General features: G+C 51.5%; 1 protein-coding gene across 1 annotated transcript in view; it reads right to left on the bottom strand.

Moving 5' to 3' along the window:
- Positions 1-538, bottom strand: part of LOC104274006 (collagen alpha-1(V) chain-like) — a gene marked incomplete at its 5' end in the record, with an annotated part of 103309 nt that overhangs the window by 20323 nt on the left and 82448 nt on the right. The window contains 1 exon segment of the mRNA XM_009869515.1: positions 517-538. This exon segment is cut by the window's right edge and continues 113 nt beyond it. Coding sequence (XP_009867817.1) covers positions 517-538 — 22 coding nt within the window.

Below are 538 nucleotides of genomic sequence, written 5' to 3'. Positions count from 1 at the left end.
GGGCCGCTTGGGGACGCTGACGCCGCGGCAGCAGCCTGGGAAGCAGCAGCCAAACCTCCCTGGTGCCTTCATGTGGGTCCCTCGGCCGTGGCGGGGTGAGGGCAAATTATGTTTTTGGGTGCAGTGGAAATTGCTGTGGTTACCGGATCCTTGTGAGCGGTGATGGGGTTGGCTCATTGCTCTGCCCAGAGGCCTGTCCTTTGGCTGTTTGTCACTAGAAGGTCACAGGGGCTCTCATTTCACCTATTCCATCCTCATCCCTTCTTGTTGCCTGAAGACATTTCGGTCCCTGGGATCGCATCCATTTTTGATAGCACGACTGTCACAGGCAGGGCAGTTGAGCAGCTAACATTCAGTAATTTGATGTGCCCAGGATGAGAAAATTCCTTTTTAATTTAATCCCTCCTTTTTTTTTTCCCCTCAAATCTTTTATACACCTGCCCCAGGGAATGTCTCCATGCTCAAGCTTCCTCCTGTACACATTTCTATTTTACCCACAGCTGTTAACCTCTATACTGGTACTTACTGGGGGTCGCCT

Source organism: Apaloderma vittatum, unplaced genomic scaffold (assembly GCF_000703405.1).
Source record: "Apaloderma vittatum isolate BGI_N311 unplaced genomic scaffold, ASM70340v1 scaffold5925, whole genome shotgun sequence".
In the NCBI taxonomy this organism is placed as follows: Eukaryota; Metazoa; Chordata; class Aves; order Trogoniformes; family Trogonidae; genus Apaloderma; species Apaloderma vittatum.
Note: the sequence above shows the minus strand (reverse complement) of the source record. Positions and strands in the feature narration are given on the sequence as shown.